Source organism: Schistocerca gregaria, chromosome 4, assembly GCF_023897955.1.
Source record: "Schistocerca gregaria isolate iqSchGreg1 chromosome 4, iqSchGreg1.2, whole genome shotgun sequence".
NCBI classification, from domain to species: Eukaryota; Metazoa; Arthropoda; class Insecta; order Orthoptera; family Acrididae; genus Schistocerca; species Schistocerca gregaria.
In genome coordinates, this window is record NC_064923.1 from 37,397,961 (window position 1) to 37,414,144 (window position 16,184).

Sequence of the window (16,184 nt, forward strand, 5' to 3'; positions counted from 1 at the left end):
TTGCAGGTGGCCTGGTAGGAGTTTACGAAGACCGCGGCTAACGTACTGTTTTCGGTTTCCACCATCGGTCTCACTGAAGCCCAGATAAACGTTCCCCAAGCTTGAGACTATTCCGTTGATACTGTGTCCGTTGTATGGTTCATGTTTCGAGCAACCGTTCGCCTCGATGACGGCGTATCAGAATACGACCACCTACTTGTTGTACCAGAGACTACTGCGACTGAGGTGGCCTTTGTAGGCGACTTTAAGGCGCTCCTAGCTCTGACCGGCTACCGCTACTGCACTGAGCAGACTGTTTAGTGAAAAGTTGAAGCTGATGCGTCTCTCTTCTCAACTAGCTTGTAAACTTTGAGACTGCCTCACTTCACTTGGCACGTGAAGGATCTGTATCAGAACCTTCACGAAAGATCTCGTAAGCTGTTGTGATTAAACATCCACACACCTGTATATTTTAACCAAACCCTTGGCCAACTGTCTCTATCATGAAGTAATGTTTCTCTGATATTACCTGGCAGATACCTTTTATCTCTAAGAAAGATTGAGTGAGACCTCAGATACGCAACAAAAGCACAATTGAATTACAAACAAAATAAATACATATAAATGAGACATGTAAACAAATAAAATATCCATAAATTTTACTTACCAGGAGCTGCTGTAACAATAAATAACTTTGCAACTTTGTTATATGAAAATGTCAGTCACAAAACTAGAAGATTTGACGCGTGTTGTTAACAATTTAGATCTGTCAGAATTCAGAATGTCCTTGGTGTGACACCTTAATTATTAAGCAGTGCAATCAACGAAAAAATAAATCGTCTCTGATTGGAATAAAGTTAAGATCAGCAGTGAGGAAAGAATGTTTACCTGTCTTGAACTGACGCATCTATAAACAGTTTCTACTTCAAGTCGTTGTTAACTGGTTATAAATGCCTGTACTGCTTCACGAGCACCTACAATAATGTGAGTTGACAGTATCAATCGTACAGAATTGTTCAATCTTCATCCCCAGTGTCTTTAAAGTATCGTTAATTAAATTACAGTGTCCCTGTTACCACTAGTTAACAAAGGAATAGAGGACTACTGTCCTCAGCACAGCTCGTGTCACAACTACATAAAGTTCTCACATTGTAATAGCTCTTAGAAGCACAAATTTTATTTTAATTTCACTGTTAATGAAAGACAACTGATAAAAAGTAAATTCAAAACTGACTGAAACCGATGTAACACACTTTGATAATTTTCGTCTACAGAAGTGTGTTTGCATCGATGCCCTGCGGCAATGAAATGTCGGTTGACACTCGACACTGTGATGGCAGAGATGTACGTTCGGCAGCTCCCTACCTTGAAGCGACTGCTGCAAGGTCTCTGGTGCTGACGCACCTCTGTCTCGCCGGTCAACGGTCCGTCAGAATACATCATACGTAAACCTCACTGGTAAAAAAGCAGATCAGGACAAGACCAACCAACCGAATTTAATTTCAACAATGGGGATTTCCAGAAACGACAGTGGACGGCCGCCGACCATCAACATCGAAGCGCGCCGGCCAGAGTGGCCAAGCGGTTCTAGGCGCTACAGTCTGGAACCGCGCGATCGCTACGGTCGCAGGTTCGAATCCTGCCTCGGGCATGGATGTGTGTGATGCCCTTAGGTTAGTTAGGGTTAAGTAGTTCTAAGTTCTAGGGGACTGATGACCTCAGAAGTTAAGTCCCATAGTGCTCAGAGCCATATGCGAACATCGTAGCGCAGTACACCCGTTTATTTTTCACTTCATCAAAGTTAAACCTTTCACGAGCTGTGTCCTCTCACATATGCCAATACAGATTTGAGCATACCAGACCAGACCAGAACTCTGACAGTTGACTGCCAGTCTGTTTCAGTCATTCTGTTCAGCTTCACTCTTAGTCGCACCGCAACACAGCTCATCGTCGCTACTCAACTGTTTTCTCGTAACATTATTCAGAGATATTAATTTTCCCAACGGACAGAAGCTGCTAAAATTACAACGAACTGCCATAGATACATGAAAATAACTTTACACAATAAAAATTTTTACTGATTTGGCGTAACACATTACACTGAATATGTGCACACGAAGTAATTACAACACAAGATAAGCAACGTTAAAAGAAGCAAAAGGAAAAGGGAACAAATTAAAAAGAACATACAAACTGATTTCATTAATGTCTTATACAGAACCCTAAACGACTGTTGTAGTAAATGTACATACAGTAAGTAATACAGGTCACACAAACCCGTGCTTCATACACCACAAGTGCGCGTTTCGACTTGCTCTGCACCATTGTGGAACGTTGTAAACAGTTATCGTTCACATCCTTCACAACAAAATTTTCAGAATTTCTTTGTAAATTTAAGATCCATTTCGATGTTTACATTCTCCATAACATAGTAAAACATACAACATAGTAAAAGAGACCAGGACCGTAAAGGGACTAAACTCTTTAAACAAAAGAGATTGCGCGCCCCCGAAGACATTGGGTTATCAACCGTGTGCTGCTGAGTAAGGGAAACAATTGTTCCATGACAGTAGGGTGAATATTCTTTAGCTTGTATCATTGTCCTAGAGTAGTGTAGTGTTTCCACCGTGAAGGAGGATCACGATAGGCCATTCTGCTCTTCCATTGCTACAATTCTGCAGTTGTCTTTACGACGTTAATCAGATGCTCCATGATTACCCGTGGTGTTTACCGTGCGGATAGACGTCATCAGCCCTTAACAGAGGACCCATTGTCTTCTTTCCGATGTTTTTAATCCACACATACAAGTTCTGCTAAAGTAGTAGCTCTTGGTAGAAAAGCCGCAACACTTCCCTTGGGGAGACTAATGTACAAAACTTCCCGCGTAACATAACGTTTTAAGTAGCTCAGTTCTAACAGTTCCTTTACTCAATAAATACTTCCTTGTGTTGTCCAACAGAAACTGCCTCATCCTTATCCCTTCACAGACAGCCCTGTTGTTTGCGTTCCAGGTCGGTGGACGAGATGGAGTCTATCCTGAGTGCGTCAATTCTAGTGCAGTTCCTCGCCAGCACGCTCGTCATCTGTTTCACTGCGTTCGTCATCACAACGGTGAGTGCGGCTCAGTTGGGTGGCCCGCGCGCGCCTCCTATTGTTTCCGTTTGTGGCCGCGACAGGACGCCGCGCGCTCCCTGAGGAGAAATGAGCAGTCGAGTCAGTCACACTCAGCCCGCGTGGTGACAACATGCTCTGCGCCCCTGGCAGCTGTGCGTACCCGACGGATCGTTGTACGACTTAGACTAAAGCGGTCAGTTACGATACATTAGGGCTCAGTGTTCGCACAAATGGTGTTGAAAATCAGTTTTGCCTGAGAGGTACGTTGTTAATTGGAGGGCGTCTCATACCCAATATTTTGTGCGTAGTACGTCCCACAATGCCACTCAGAATAAGCGATAGCTTCTGTTGGTTACTAAAGCTCTTAGAGAAAGCTTTGTGTGGCTTTCACCATAAAGACTGAAGAACACGGAGAATATCGTGGTATTCTTATTGTCAGGAATACTGGTCTTGTAGCTGATGCCGTACAGCCTCTGCAGTTATTATAACGTAGTAAACAATCGCAAGTTTTATGTAATAGGCTTTGCATTTGTTGGGTTAGAGTAGCACTTGAAGCGCGACAACAAGTGAATTGAAAACATAAGCAATAATAATCAATTTTGATAAAGAAAATTATTGACTTAGAGAAAAGATGTTTTAGCGCTTTATTTGTTTTGCATTCAGGACCAATCATTACAGCTCCGTTTTTTTTATATCGAATAGATTACATTATACCTCTGGCTGGAGCACTGGAGCCGTGTGGTGAATCGGCGTGAATAGCGCTCGTGTACATCATTCTCGCGCCGCTCGCCGCGCGTGCCTCGCTAGCACCGTGGGAAATTTGAGGCGGGGAGCGGAAAAGTAGCCCGGCCACATGCTCACATCGGAACGGCGCATATGAGCAGTGGTATATTGCCCATAAGCTAAATTTTGCCTAACTGTGTACTAAATTTTATTGCCATTTAAACGCTCCAGCTTTCTTCGTTAGTACATTATACTTTTCTGTTATTTATATCTGTATGGTTTTGTTTTTCTTCTGCCAAGAAAAAGCATACTTCAGTAACTGGTGACCCATTGGCCGCTGGAATTGTATCATATGCCTCCGAGATGTTTTCAGATCGCAAGAAGGAACATAGGGTAGTGAATAAGGAAGCAAGTAATATAAAATCATGTGATTCACCCTAGAATACATATACAGGGCCTCCAAGGCCCTTGTATGTCTTCATTTTTAAAAAAAGTACTCTTTCGCTAACACTATGACACTCCACCTATCAAGTCTGAAAGAGATACCCTTTTAAGTTTTTTGTATAATTCAATACGTTTACCCCTACACCGTGAATGGATAAGCAGGGCTTCAGAATTCCTCACACATTTATAAATGTTCTTTAGCCTATATTCTCTTTAACATTTGTTTGGGAGCAGTTACTAATTCAACAATAACTGTAGTGGTATTTCCAGCAAACAGGAGTGCCAACAGCAGCAGTAGCTGTAGTAGTGATAGTATAACTAAAAAGTAATACACACTACTTTCATATATTGGCGATGTCGGTAAATTATTGTTCTCTTTGCTATCAAATGTTGTATTATTGCATAGTATTGTTATCCTGTGCTGCTCTTGTCAGCCTCATTGTTACTGTAGTTTGTTTGTTGCTGCAAGGCCCATATTGTTACGAGTATGACTCGTTTGGTGCTGCACAAGCTGCTGTTCGAGAGACACGCCCTTTGCTATGGCTTCGACACGCAAACCAAGAGAATCAGTACGTGCAAATGCAGCTAATTTTGAAAGTTTTGTGGCTTAGTGGTTTAAAGAAGATGATTCTTGCGGGGAAGGAAATATCTTTCAAGATGCAAGTAGTGAAGAATCAGCCAATGAACCTGCAGATGTGAATACTGAGGCCGATGACAGTCCTTTCGATAATATTACTTCAGCAGGGTCTGAAAATGAAGAACCACCACAAAGAGGTGTAGAAGACCACTCATACATTAGTCGGAATGGAACTATTTGGAAATTAGATCCTCCTGCAACTTTTCGTACGCCTGTCCATAATATCGTAAAGAAGGCACCTGGTCCAGCCCGTGGTTTGAAAGCCTGTAAACCTAAGGATGCCTGGGACTATTTCATCTCCAAGGAAATACTAGAGGAAATCATCAACTGCACAAATATTGAAGGCAGAAGAGTGACTACATGGTAAAACGTGGAAAAACGTTTCTCTTCCTGAAATGGAGAGTTTTCTTGGTCTTTTACTGCTTTCTGGTGTTGAGAAGAGTTGGGATGTCCCTATTAGAGAATTATTCTTGGATGAAAAGTCAAATACTACATGTAATGCCACCATGTCAGTAAATAGATTCGAGGATATAAGGAGAATGATTAGATTTGATGAGAGGCGTACCCGTGAAATTTGATCTGCAGATGACAAACTTGCAGCTGTTCACTATTTATGGGAACTATTTCTTTACAAGTGTAGAAATAAATGATTCCCAATGATTCGCTCACAGTTGAAGACAAGTTAGTCCCATTCCGTGGAAGATGCAGCTTCACCCAATATCTGCCCTCTAAACCAGCCAAGTACGGCATAAAAATATGTTGGTGATGTGATGCTACATCTGCATATGCTTTAGACGGAATTGTTTACACGTGAAGGAAGCCCCATGAACCTATTCAGATAAATCTTGGATTGAATGTGGTGAAAGATCTTGCTAAAAGCATTGAAGGATTACCAAAAAATATTACTGTTGACAAATTCTTTACTAGTCTGCAGCTGGCAGAAGAGATGCTTCAGAAGCAAAATACAGTGGTGGGAGCTATCAAACAAAATAAACCAGAAATTCCTAATGAGATGAAAACATCTCCCTCAAGAGCGATTCATTCCTCTTTCTTTGCGTTTAGAGGTGACATTACAATGGTGAGTTATGTTCCCAAAACGAAAAAGTCTATTTCTCATTAGCACAATGCATCACGACAGAAACATTGATGAAACTAATGCAAAAAAGAAACCAGATATAACAAAGTTCTATAACGCTACAAAGGGTGGAGTAGATCAAAAGGACCAGAAAATTCGTTATTACACTTTGCAAGAGACCAACAAGAAGATGGCCATTTGCATTATGGATGAATATGATGGACGTCGCAGCAATGAATAGTGAAATTTTATTTTCCGCCCAACATCTGACATACCATAGTGGAAGAAGTGATAAAAGGTGTTTATTCCTAAGAGATTTAGCAGAGAAAATGGTAAGACCACCAATGGAACTTCGTATTCAGATCCCTAATCTTCCAAAAAAAAAAAAATCGTTGATGCCATGCAAAGATGTGGTGTTCAAAAAGATGTCATATTGCTGAACCAACTACCTATTTCAGGAAAGAGAAGAAGATGCAATTATTGTCCATATAATAAACATAGGAAAAGTGCTATGACATGCATTGAGTGTAAAACCAACATTTGTAAGGAAAATAGTGGCGTTCTTTGTGCTTCTTGTTTGTCACATATTGAAAACTAAGAGAAATGCAATTTTATGGGCACAATGAATAATAACTTTTTGTCAAAATATTGCCTATATACATAATATTGGGAATAATGAGTATGTTTTAATTGAAGAAATCGCTTGTAATAAATGTTATAAAATGTAAACTGCAACTTATAAGTGAAGTAATAAAATTATTTGTATATGTTGTCTGTAAATGGATGTAATTAATAAAAATTCACTCTTAGAGTTTTTTTAAATTAATAAAATGTTAATGAGGGCCACCAGATCCTGTTACTGAATCTTAGGAATCTTTCAATATGACAATAAATTTGTCAGAAATAAATTTAACTCCAAAGAATGATTATATGAAAAGAGGAAAATTTTAAATTGGGGCAGGGCCTTGGAGGCCCTGCATATGCATTTATGTGTGTTTTCGCCACCATGCATCCTAGGGTTAGGAAGCAAGGCAGGAAAGTAAAACAAGGTTATCTTCTCGCTGCCTAGAATGCTGGCGTATCTGTACGATCTGTTACAAAAATTGAGAAAGGGGTAATCTCAACAGGTGTGATCCCTTTGCACTCCTGGTAAAATCGTCCAAGATCTGAAGTATAGATGTCTCACTGTGATTACTTGGATATGGATGTAATAATGTAATACGGCACACTGTACTATATGCATGTAAACATCACATTTCCACAGCAAGCTAGAAACAGTCGAAAAGCAGTCACAAATAACAATGTTTTAATTGGTTCGCCGTGATGAAAAAAGGCATTTCAATTGTTGCATGCACATTATCAGCTAATTATATAACAGGCTGCACAAATGAAGAAAATGGTCGGTATTATTACGAAAGTAGGAATATCCTAAAAGAGTGTTATGATTAGATATATTTAATTTGTTGAAAAGTACTGCTGACAAAGGCAGATCTATTTTCATGACAATGTATTTCGAACTCACAAGGCACACACGGCATTCCTGTCGCGCGCATTATCCTTCGCTGCTGACAATACACTGACCATTGTGTTGTTTATTTTTCTCAATAACAACTATTTTATTCGCATCACACATTGTCAGTAAGGCAAGCCGTAAGTGAGTAACCAGTATCTGGCACGTGCCTGTCATTCCGCCTGAAGGAATGCTCGCCATTATTTTAATACTGCCCAGATCAAGAGAAGGAATAAAATCCTTTGGTAATTTACCATTCCAGACTCTCAGCGTTAAAAATACGATGGGTTACTGGGGATTCCACCAAAATTCCAACAGAATTGGCATTCTATTTTTGTGTGAGCTGTTAACCTTTTCTCATTCGAAGAAGCTTCACCGTTTGTGAGTAACAGCCACATTTCTCTTGGAGCCTGGTTAATTGTAATTCCTTTGCCACTGTGTAATTTGCCAAACTCATCTCACAGCAGCTACTGCGACAGAATTCCGAAACGGAATGTCTCATTAAACAAGTAACTGGTAATCACAGAGGTCAATAGCTTACGAAAAACCTCATAGTGTCGGTTTGCAGTAATTTCGTGTTTATTTTCATACTAGGAAGCTCTTGTTTTGCTAGCTGTCGATCTCTTAAAAAATTACAGTCACTGGACTGAAATAAATAAAAAGGGAAGTATAAGTACTGATATATCGCCATGGATAAGAAAGTTCTGTGTGTTTAAGGATTGGCAAAACACTCTCCTCCTTGTGTGCTATCATTCGCCAAACTTTCGTTTCCATGTCTCGAGCGGTTTAGGAGATATGAGAGATGTTGCAAGTATTTTATTCTCGCGGGTGTGAAATCGGAAGTGAACACGCTATATAGAGATGTTGCAAGTATTTTATTCTCGCGGGTGTGAAATCGGAAGTGAGCACGCTATATAGGATCCATTTTCTCGAGATCGGAGGCGGATAGAGACCTCCTCCCAAGTCTAAACAAAAATTCAACATGTTGGCTAAATTTCATACAGCAACATATGGTGTAATAAGCACCAAACGCAAAATCATAGCGACCCCTAATTTTTCGTTGCAAACTTTTTGAGTTTTGTGTAGTGTCTTACTAAAATGTGTACACCACAATAACAATGGTCATTAGCGAGTTAATGGGCACTTCGTCACGAAGTTGACATATAACGCTACAAGTAAGGCAAAAATCATATATTTTCAGTGAATAGTTTCTGTAAAATCGTTTGAGAAAGATAACAGTTTGCGCGCGCTTCGGTTCTGTGAACGCAGAGCGTCGCCAGTCGGAGCGTGCGAAGTGCTGTGTACGCGTCGCAATAGGCGCTGCACCCGCGCGACTCGTGCGGCACGTGCGTGTCGCGCTGTAGTGTCGTGTCAAATCACACGTGCTATACACGTCTCAATGTGCGCCTAGCCTCACTCGCTATGCACACGCAAGCGGAAACACGGGGCTGGCAGTTGACGCACTCGGTATCATGCGGCGCTCACGCACGAGGCAACGGGAATTGCCACGTGGTCTTGCCATGCAGACTCTGCCTACACAGCTTCGACATAACACAGTGACACTAGTGGCCCTGGAAAGCGTTCAAATGCATTTAGAATTAGAATTTCCTTTTAGCTGTCAATTTTACGTGTTTTCGATGGGGAAGGAGTGCAAAGTATACCCGAGATTCATGAAGTGTTACCATAGCAGACGTAAACTTAAAGTGATAACAGGATATTGAATATTGTTGAAGGTCATTGTTTCAGTTGCACAATTGTGTGATGTTCGTATAAGGGAACAGATTTTGAAACTAGTCAACCCCTCCCTTCAACAAGTGATGGACATATTGGATCGGCAGGACGCACTTGACTTTGCTCAGGAATCATTTGAAACTTCGCGAGCCGTGTGTCGGGTTAACCTGCCCCGCCGGGCGAGCTGCACGGAGCAGTAAACAGCCATCGAGCCCGGCCGCTCCGCTGCCGCCAGGCTCTCAGCCACGTGTGCCGCGCAGGCAAGCAAATGCAGTGATCAAATCATGCCCGCGGCGTGCTATTAAACATTCGCGTGAGAATTGCCTTTCACGCCAAGCTATTTGCTTTTATTGTAATAAAAAAAGGACATGGTCAGAGTGTTTGCCAGAAACAGCTCAGATCGGAAGCTCAAAACCGTTCCAGGCCCTTTGCTCTCGCGGTTCTAGGCGCGCAGTCGGGAACCGTGCGACTGCTACGGTCGCAGGTTCGAATCCTGCCTCGGGCATGGATGTGTGTGATGTCCTTAGGTTAGTTAGGTTTAAGTAGTTCTAAGTTCTAGGGGACTGATGACCACAGCAGTTGAGTCCCATAGTGCTCAGAGCCATTTTTTTTGAACCCTTTGCTTCGCGGCGGAATCGGAATCGAACCAAGGATACTCTGGCTCGCGAAACTTTGCCCATGGAAATTCATCCACTCCGCGCAGTGCCACTCTCTCTAACATTGACGGTGTTCGTCCCAAAAATAGTGTGCGTCGACATCGCCGGAACTCCCGTCAAGTCAGAAGTGATTATGTACCAGTGTCAGTTCACGTTGCACGAAACAGTCGCTCTTGTCGTCAGCAGGACAATAAACTTTTTGTAGACTTGGACATTAACAGCAAAGTAATACCATTACAGCTTGATGCAGGAGCTGCAGTTTCACTGATCAATCAAGACACGTACAAACTGCTGGGAACAGCTCCGTTGCGTGCCGCAAATGTTACGTTACGTAGTTATTCTGGTCAACGTATCCCTGTGTTAGGATAGTGCTGCCTTCTTGCAACATACAAGGACAAACAAAACTTGTGTCATTTTACGTCCTTCGTACTTCTTCTGCAGTGAACTTGTTTGGTTTCGATTTATTTCAGTTGTTTAACTTGTCTATAGTAGATCAGGTCCTATCAGTGAACCAGACGGTGCCTTCAGACAGTGTTTCTCGTCTACGTGAAGAATTTGCAGACATTTTTGCACCAGGCCTCGGTTGCGCTAAGAACTATAAAGCACATTTGGAACTGAAAGTAAACGCGCAACCGAAATTTTTCAGAGCGCGCAATGTTCCCCACGCATTGCGTGATGACGTCGCAAATACGTTCCATGATTTGGAATCACAAGGTGTAATTGAACGTGTGCAGGCTTCTCTCTGGGCATCACCCTTAGTAATTTTGCCAAAACCTTCCGGAAAGTTGAGACTTTGTGTGGACTTCAAGGCAACAGTGAATCCACAACTAGTGATTGCAACTTTTCCTTTACCCCGCCCTGAAGATCTTTTTGACAAATTGTGTCCGGTTAAATATTTTTCGAAGCTGGACCTGGCAGATGCTTACTTTCAAATACCGGTGGACAAAGAATCCCAGCGCGTTTTGGTTGTTAACACGCATCTTGGATTGTATCAATTCAATCCACTTCCATTCGGGTGTGCATCCGCTACTGCATTGTTTCAGCAATATCTACAAACTGTTTGTGCGTCGGTCCCTACTGCAGCAAATTATCTGGACGATATTTTGATCTCTGGAAAGACGACAGAAGAACATTTGGCCAATCTCAGAACATTATTTCAGGTCTTGCGACAAAATGGTCTTCGCTTGCGAAAGGACAAATGTGTGTTTTTTGCTCGGGACTTGCCATACCTGGGACATGTACTCAAAGCCCAAGGCATACATCCCAGTCCCACTCACCGTCGCGCCATACAAGACTTGCCTCCGCCGCGGAATTAGAAGCAGCTACAGAGTGCGCTGGTAAAAATTAATTATTATCACTGTTATATACCACACGCCTCTTCCATTTCAGCTCCGCTTCATCGCTTACGCCGTAAGGGTGTTCCGTTCGTCTGGACGACGGAATGCGAGCGCGCCATTCGCCAGTTGAAATCGGCGTTGCTTTCCAATACTTGCCTTACGCCATTCGATCTCCAGAAACCCATTTTGTTGATGGTGGATGCATCTGATTTCGGGATCGGTGCTGTGCTTGCGCACAAAGATGGATCGCTTGATCGCCGTATTCCCTTTGCGTCCAAATTGCTCTCGTCTGCGCAAAGAAATTATTCACAGATCGAGAAAGAAACATTGGCTCTCGTATTTGGTGTTACAAAATTTCATGATTTCTTGTATGGTCGTCACTTTACCATAATCACAGACCACAAACCTTTGACATCGCTTTTTCATCCAACCAAGCCTATACCTCCACGTACAACGCAGAAATTCATTCGCTGGTCTATTTTCCTCTCGCAGTAACGCTACGATATCTTGTATCGGTCCACTGCAAGCACGGAAACGCCGATGCGTTGTCCCGCTTGCCTGTTGCTGAGGATAGGGCATTCGATTCCTCCGAACTTGCTTGCATGTTCATTGATGCGGAAACCGATGACATGGTCGAATCGTTTCCGATTGATTTTCGTCGTGTAGCTACAGCCACAGCTGCCGACCCTGTCCTTGATACCGTTCTGCGTTTTGTTGCTACGCAATGGCCCTTGTCAAAGTCACGGATCGGGGCCCGTTGGTTCGCCGATTTTTTGCTCACAAGGAGTGACTTTTTGTATGACGTGGTGTTTTGCTGTTGCGTTCTGATAATGATCAGTCCAGGGTCGTGGTACCACGATCGTTACAGTCCTCTGTCTTACAGCTTCTCCACCAAGGACATTGGGGTATAGTGAGAACGAAACAACTTGCTCGTCAGCACTGTACTTGGTTCGGAATCGATGCCGCGATTACGAGTATGTGCTCTTCTTGCACGGTGCGTGCCGAACAACAATCAGCACCACCGCTGAAATTCTTTGCATGGCCAAAAGCCACTTCCCCTTGGCAACGCTTTCACATCGATTTTGCTGGTCCCTTCTGGAATGCTCGATGGTTGGTTGTGGTAGATTCATTCAGAAATTTTCCTTTTGTTGTCTGGATGTCTTCCACGACGTCATCTGCCACCATCCAAGTGTTATCCACTATCTTTTGCATTGAAGGTCTTCCACAGACTATTGTTTCCGACAATGGCCCACAATTCAACACACGCGAGACAGATTCATTCTGCAAGGCCAATTATATTCAACATCTGACGTCCGCGCCGTTTTCGCCACCGTCAAACGGTGCCGCTGAACGATTTGTCAGGACTTTCAAGTCACAGATGTTGAAGTTGAAAGAGTCTCATTCTCGGGAGGACGCGTTATTGCTCTTTTTGTCCTCGTATCGCTCTCAGCCCCGAGATGGTCGCTCGCCGGCTGAGTTGTTCCACGGTCGTCATCATCGAACCTTGATGTCTTTGCGGCATCCGCCGCATCAGGTTCCTGTGCAGCTGCAGACACCTGCTTTTGCTCCAGGCGACGTTGTCTACTATCGCCACTACCGAGGTTCACGGCGTTGGCTCTAAGGGCGCATTCTTCGCTGCCTCGGACGCGCTATGTATCTGGTTTTGGGGACCTATGGTTAGGTACGTCGGCATCTCAATCAGCTGCGCCTATGTCGTCGCACGCGATCTGCCGCTCGCCGTCTGCTTTCAGCGACGGTGCCGTCCCGTCAACGCCCTTGGGACCCATCTACTGGCTCGCCTCAGCCCCAGGTGTTACCGCCTTCTATTTTGCCTTATGGCGACGAGCCGACGCAACCGCCGTCGCCGCCGCCGCCGCCGCCTGTTCTTCCTAGCTCCTTGCGGTCCGAATGGCAGGGTGCAGGCGGCACAGCCTCGCCTGTTGTTAGGCTCCCCACCTCGTCGCATACGTCAACATGCGGTCCTCCCCACGGCGGGCGGAAGCCTTATGCCACAACCGTACGCCGATTTGCGGGGGAGGAATGTGATGTCACTGCGAGAGACCACTCTTGCTAGGTGGTAGCCTTTAAATCGGTTGCGGTCCGTTAGTATACGTCGGATCCGCGTGTCACCGCTATCAGTGATTGCAGACCGAGCGCCGCCACATGGCAGGTCTAGGGAGACTTCCTAGCACTCGGCCCAGTTGTACAGCCGACTTTGCTAGCGATGGTTCACTGACAAATTACACTCTCATTTGCCGAGACGATAGTTAGCATCGGCTTCAGGTATGTTATTTGCTACGACCTAGCAAGGCGCCAGTATCCGTACTATTGATATTGTGAATCATGTACCATACAGAGCGACGTTCTCCATGAATGGATTAAAGTTAAGTATTCCACAAGCTACGACCGTTTTTCTCAATTCTGATTCCCTCGTCATGTTCAAGACCTCACGCCAGCCTGCGTGAGCTAAAATGCGTGCATTTTGGCCTCCTCTAACCATATGGTTGGTTCTCCTGCCAACCACAACAAAAGATATGTGCGTAAAGTAACGAATAATCCTGACAACATAATTGAGAAATCAGATGGGCAATTTAAAAAGGTGTGCACTGCAGAATAAGAACATGAACTGGTAACATATCTCAAGTCAATGGAAACCAGATTTTTTGGTCTAACAATGAATCCTACACTGTCTATTCGCGAGCCAGAAAATACTTCTGGTGCTCGAGCAATGGGATTCTACAAAGTAGCAATTTCATAGTTTAACTCTCTGCTCAATAATGTTATTGATAAGTACAAGCTGACTGCTTACAAAATATTCAACTGTGATGAAAGTGGCTTGACAGTGAATCCTAAAAGTCAGCCGGAAATAATAGCACTTAAGGGAAAAATGCAAGTAGGAGCGATAAATCTTCATAACGTGGAGAAACCGTCACAGTAGTCATCTGCATGTCTGCATCTAGGCTATACATACCTCTCATGGATATCTTTCCAAGGAAGAAGAAGAAACAAGAATTTGAGCTTGAATTACCTCCAGGAGGCTAGTCTGAGTTTACCACTCGGGTTGGATCACTAGCGAATTATTTTTAGTATAGTTTAGAAAGTTTGTGGGATTTTCTAAGGCCACGAAAGAATCACCTGTGCTTCTAATTGTTGATGGACATTCAACTCACACTAAAAACCTGGAGCTGCTTGATATGGCTGCAGACAATGGCGTAGTCCTCGTTTGTTTACCGCCACTCACTTCACATAAATTACAACCCCTGGACGTAACGTTTTTCAAGTCCCTGAGTTGTCATTACAGTGAAGAGATAAAAGAAATGGCTATGGAGCCATCCAGGAAAAGTTGTCACTCTTTTACAAATATCATCGCTATTTGGGTTCGCGTTTTTACGTGCTGCGACGATGCCGATCGCTATAAATGGCTCTAAGAGGACTGGAATATGGCCGTCTGAACTGAAAGTGTTTTTAGACGGAGACTACCTCCCATTAGCGCCAACAATTTTGTTCGAAAACTGCGAAAGTACGACTCCAAACTCTACAGATGGACAATCTAAGACGTTGATTACAGGCCCTCCGGTGCCTACTGAGCCTGCCACTAACAGGCCTACGACTGAGACTGCCAAGGTTCAGTCATTCACCCCCAGCCTGGATGTTCATGGATGACAGACTCTCCCAACCAGCTATGTTCGCCGAACAACTCAGTATACCAAATATCGCCCGAGGGTGTCATTCCAATCCCACTAATCTGTCAGAATACTCGGCGGACTACAAGACTAAAAGGAAAAACCGTCGTATTAACAGATTCTCCTTATAAGAAGGCCTACAGAAATGAGGAGGTTCCACAAATATGAACAATGTCAGTACAGATACGTCAGGTGCAATGCAACTTATGGCAAAAATATCAAACTGTACACCCAAAAAAAACCAAAACAGAGGACATCAAAGACATTAAGAAAAATAAAAGGAAGAAGATGATGGAGAAGAGAGAATCAGAGAGAGAGGATGCTGTGTGCCTCTACTGTGGGGCCGGCCGGAGTGGCCGTGCGGTTCTAGGCGCTACAGTCTTGAACCGAGCGACCGCTACGGTCGCAGCTTCGAATCCTGCCTCGGGGATGGATGTGTGTGATGTCCTTAGGTTAGTTAGGTTTAATTAGTTCTAAGTTCTAGGCGACTGATGAGCTCAGAATTTAAGTCGCATAGTGCTCAGAGCCATCTACTGTGGGGACTTCTAATCCGTTTCTAATGACGGCTGCATGGCACAGTTGTTTGAGAAGGGCACACTATTCATGTGCTGGCATAGACAGTGAAGATGAAGAGACAATACTGATTTGTGACTACTGTCGAAAGGACAAGTTGTTAGTGGTTTGGTGGTTATTAAGCATTCTACATGTTTCAGAATGACATTAAAATATTTTCTTATTTTAAAGAATGACTTTAATTGTTCAAATTACATATCTCCTAGTCTGATTTGCCTTTTATACGACATTTTGTCATAGTTTAATACGATATTCGTAATTCAAATTCAACGCTTTTGCAATAATTTTTTTTAAAAAAAAAACCTTATCCCATTCTGCCCCATGGGTCGGGCGGTATGGGAAATATGCAAGACTTTCTTCGAAAAATTGTAAAAAATGCAGAGTGTATTGTTTTAAGTGATTTTAAAATAAGGTACATTAGGTTACACTACAAGGTGCTTTTTTATAACTTTAAGAAGTGTTTCCTTGAGTTCTCTTATTTTATACAAGTTGTTAAACATTAAGTATCCCGTTCTACCCCGAGTTCCCCTACGCCTTTTTTCCTCACAAGAAACGTAATTTACTATAATTATAAAAATTATTTTTCTATAATTTCGCTTGATTAACGCGCCGCACATTATAAGTTCACTTACATAGATGTTCGAGCCTTTGGAAAATATAGTAACTGACCAATTTTTATGCAATCAATTTTTCATGAAAATCTCATCAGTAAAAATTTACAA

At 43.1% G+C, this 16,184-nt stretch overlaps 1 protein-coding gene across 1 annotated transcript in view; it reads left to right on the forward strand.

The window, feature by feature from the left end:
- Positions 1–16,184, forward strand: part of LOC126266738 (odorant receptor Or2-like) — a 210,960-nt gene that overhangs the window by 100,729 nt on the left and 94,047 nt on the right. The window contains exon 6 of the mRNA XM_049971223.1: positions 2,991–3,090. Coding sequence (XP_049827180.1) covers positions 2,991–3,090 — 100 coding nt within the window. The remainder of the gene's footprint in view (positions 1–2,990; positions 3,091–16,184) is intronic.